General features: G+C 35.3%; 1 protein-coding gene across 1 annotated transcript in view; it reads right to left on the bottom strand.

The window, feature by feature from the left end:
- LOC101299446 (E3 ubiquitin ligase BIG BROTHER-like) overlaps positions 1-3617 on the bottom strand; it is a 7026-nt gene extending 3409 nt beyond the window's left edge. The window contains exons 1-6 of the mRNA XM_004291751.1: positions 3401-3617; positions 2994-3091; positions 2725-2894; positions 2030-2273; positions 1423-1457; positions 989-1033 (exon numbers count right to left, since the gene is read on the bottom strand). Of these exons, the coding sequence (XP_004291799.1) occupies positions 989-1033; positions 1423-1457; positions 2030-2273; positions 2725-2865 (465 nt within the window). The 5' untranslated portion in view covers positions 2866-2894; positions 2994-3091; positions 3401-3617. The remainder of the gene's footprint in view (positions 1-988; positions 1034-1422; positions 1458-2029; positions 2274-2724; positions 2895-2993; positions 3092-3400) is intronic.
- Positions 3618-4378: the final 761 nt, after the last annotated feature.

Genomic DNA, 4378 nt, shown 5'->3' on the forward strand with positions numbered 1-4378 from the left:
CCTTTACAAGGTTTATGAGCGAAACAAATGGAAGGAGAAAGCACCTAATCATTCAAGATAATTATTACACCTGGGAGGGAACAAAGTCTGATGCCTGAAGTCTCTAAGCTGTTTGTGTCTTTTCATATTTCCATTTCAGTTTAGTAGTCTTAAGGTCTCTTTAAGTTAGTCTTAAATGCGTCAGTTTCAGGAGAGAGTCCTAATGAGTCTTTAATGCTGCAGTTTTAGAAGAGTCTTTAAGAGTCTTTAGTGCAGTCCATTTGAGCTACCAGCTCAAGTATAAATAAGTGTAAGGGCTACCTAGGTATGCTATGCTATGTTATATGAATAAAAAATTATCAGAGTGTTTCTGAGTTTTCCTGTGATGGGATTGGCGTGAAGCCTAGTTTGGGTGAGAGGCCTAAATTTTGGTGAGAAACCAGGGAGTGATTCCCAAATCCAAGTGTTTTGTGTGTGTTTAAATCCCCAAGCTTTAGAGCTTGTTGATCCTGGTATCTAAGCAGTAGGTTTGCTGCATCACTGAACCTTCTAAAAATGTTATGCATGGAAGAAAACAGAAATGGACTTAGAAATTTTTAAAAAAAATGGAACTCAAGATATTCACAGTTTGAGGCATCTTGAGAATTAGAGTTCAAGAAATTTGGAAGAGCTCCCTCATTATTACAAACCAGTAAATTCAAGAGGCTCATTCTGTGATTATTTAGCAAACAAGAAATGCTGCTATAAATCAAGAAGGTACCACAGCACGCTCTTAACTTTCAAGGTTTCTTGTAACTAAATACATAGATCAATTCGTTCCAGTATAAAACTTAGCTAGAACATTCCCTTGTTACCATAGAGTCCTATTTTGTTTATTGGAACCATAGTATCCTATGGAATAGAGAATGGAATGAAACAAATAATCAATAGATTCAGAGTAGTTGAATTAATAATAGAATTGTGTCATCTAATTGGTTGCTAAGAATAAATGTGGACTATTAGCTCTAACCTCATAAGTCATGCTATCAGGGTCAATGTTGTCTTCCAAAATAACCTGCATAATTCACAATACAAAAACTTCTATTTATCAACATTTTACCCTATCATCCAGACAAGAAAAAAAACTACACTATCATGATATTTCTTTTTTTCTTTTTTTTTTGGACGAATATCATGATATTTCTTGGATAAACACAAACTCATATAAATAGTTGTAAGGCAATCATACAGAGAACAACTTTTTCTGGTTATAGAACCTATGAATACAATACTCCTGGGTAGAAATATGTCAGTACAACAAGCAAGGAGTACCTAGGCAATGAGATATGATAACTTAATTCTTCCATTCATGCATGTGTGTGTAGAGGGAGTTGAAACATATTGTAAGACACTACTCAAGTTCAAAACTTAATATCAAACAAATAAAAACACCGAGGATATTACCTGATAGTCATGGGAGTTCTGATATCTCCGAGGAGCTGAAATATAAGAGAACACGTATGAGTTAAAAGTTGTCAAATGTCAAACAGATTACATCATAAGATCAAACAAGGAGCAGAACAGACAATAGCAGATACAACCAATATACCCAAACTAAAGAAAAGAGACATGACCGCAAAATAGGACAATATTAAACCAATTCATAGTTCAAAAATCTTTTCCATAGTTGGAATATAAAAATGTGAACAGATTGTTTCAACCTTTCAAATAAAGAAGCAAGTATCTGATCAATTTATGCTCTAGGCAAAGCACTATCCAGAGAAAATTAATTTAGGGGTGAACATTTATTAACTTTGCTGAAATATGCAAACAAAGAACAACAGTAAGAGACTGCAATCTGACTATCCATGTTTGAAACCTCATGACCATAGAACATATTACGTCAATGTTTCGTTGTTTTATCTTCTAAATCATACTTTAACTCTTCTACATGGCCACTCATTTTGTTAGGACCCAGAACAAAAAACAAGTATATAATAATTAATTATGACCTCCCCTAACCCCATCTCCCATAAAAAAGAAAAAAGAAAAAAAAGCATGCAGAACATACATTCTCTGGGGTTGTCACATGTAGAAGTGTTTGCACTTCCTTCACATAGTGGATCCCTTGCCACAGTCTGTTCATTAAGAATAGTCGAAGAGTGCTGGAAAAGCCTTGTTTCTTCACCACTTCGTCCGACAGGATCATTGAACTCGTAGGCATGACGAAAACCAAGATCATAATATGAAGTATTCCCAGGTTCAGTTAACCCAAACTTGTAATAGTTCGTGTTCATTGATGGGTAAGTACTCTCCTACACATGTAAGAAGGAATAAAATTTTATGTGCAATGAAATTGAAATATCTGAAGCGATATCTAATTACAGGCAAGCAACATAAAGATTGTACACGTACAGTCTATATCACAGACAAAACATACAGCATACAGTGTCCAATATGTTGCATCATTAACAGTAGAAAAGTAAGCAATAAGACATCACTATATTTCCATGGCAGTCAATATAATCATCTTTCAGTATAGGACTGCAATTGCAATTAAAAAACAATCCCACATCTGGGTAGCATAATAACACATGTATTGATTCATACCACAATAAACTAGAATATTCTGTAACAATTTTCCTTTGTCAACCTATTTAAACACTAATATTTATGTTTATTTTGGAAATAATTTGGACACCTATAAAAAAGTTTGATTCACCATGTTTGGACAGATGAAAATGAACAGATACGTCACTATAGTACCTGAGCATGTGAATCCCCTGAAAAAATAAAGTTCACATGTTCATAGGTGAGCCCTTCAAAATAGTCCATAAAGCTACCAGCCGAGTTATAGGGACAGCTGTTGTAGGGGTAATGAACTCCCATATGCGGATTCCAACTCATCTTCAGCTACTACAACTCAGACGAGTAATCTAAACGGCACAAAGAGAGACCACAAAGAATGAATCAGTGATAGACACCACAAATTGAACAAAGCAAGCATAACATGGATCCAATAGATGTAAACCAACCTGATATTTCGACAAATAACCACTCCCAATAGCATGTGGTAACAATTCCAGGCCAAAAACTCAACCTGGAGATAATCTAATAGCTTTGCAAGAGAGTCCTGCAAATCAAAATCATCCGCTAAAATCAACCGAGGATAATTTACTAGCTCACAAACAATTACATCACCTCAAAGAGCAAGTAAATCAACACACATTGACGAAACTTGGACGAGAAAAAGAAAATCAAATGTCATTGGCAGATCTATTCCTACATTTTCCTTGTCATCAAATCTCTAATGCTCTTCAATATCTTCCCTTATATTCACCAAAACAAATCTCTAACTAGGAATAAAACCAATCTAACTATATCAACCAAATCAGAGAAAATAACAAATAATCAAAGAGTGATAGGAGCGGGAAGAAGAGACATTGCCAGGCTTTTTCTCTCCGTCCGACTCAGAATTAGCGCTTCAGCTTCTCAGCTTCGGAAAGAGGAAACGGCTTTTCTGGTTATTGAGCTTGGGTTTGATGCTGCTTTCGCTCTGTCTGTGTTGTCTTTTAGATATATATGCAGTGCTAGAGAGAAGTGCCAAAGCTTTATCAATGGCAGTGGTTTCAGTGACACGCGAAGTCCGTTTGATGAGGAGAGTTTGGGATCGCCTGTCACGCGTCCTACGCTACACAATCATCGCCTTCCTTTGCTTTTCGTCTTCTTCGTCCCCACTTGCCATCGTAATTAGTCCTTTTTTTTTTTTCTACTTTTTCTTTTGGTAAAATAGTCAAACTTCCTAAATTACTCTAATTGATAAACAATATACTGATCCTATTCAACAAAAAAATAACAATACTCGACCTAATCACTAAAATACACATCCCTTTCTTAAATTTGCTACTTAAGTACAGCTATAGCGTTCACTCACCCACCCGTCCTCATATATATCTTGTATACTGATCCTATCCAACAAAAAAAATAACAATACTCGACCTAATCACTAAAATACACATCCCTTTCTTAAATTTGCTACTTAAGTACATCTATAACGTTCACTCACCCACCCGTCCTCGTATATATCTTGTAATCTTTTTCAAGAATTTCTTACCTTGTCGAGATCCTTTATGAAGAGTTTTAGATTAATGAGATTTTTCTTAAAGGGTTTCATTTTTTCTAGAACTGTTTCGTCTCATTAACATCTTCTTCAAAGGTTTTTATTTTTCCAAAAAGAGTTGACCTTGTTAAGATGTTCGTCGAAGGGATTCATTTTGTTAAGATCTTCTTTGAAGGGTTTCACCTTGTTGTTACAATCCAATTAGAACTTTTTGACGACAAAGTCAAATTTTAACAAAAGGAACCCAAATTTGGGCTCACTATTAACGATAGATTGGAGACGCAACTGGAGATGAACACA

This window comes from Fragaria vesca, linkage group LG2 (genome assembly GCF_000184155.1).
Source record: "Fragaria vesca subsp. vesca linkage group LG2, FraVesHawaii_1.0, whole genome shotgun sequence".
NCBI lineage: Eukaryota > Viridiplantae > Streptophyta > Magnoliopsida > Rosales > Rosaceae > Fragaria > Fragaria vesca.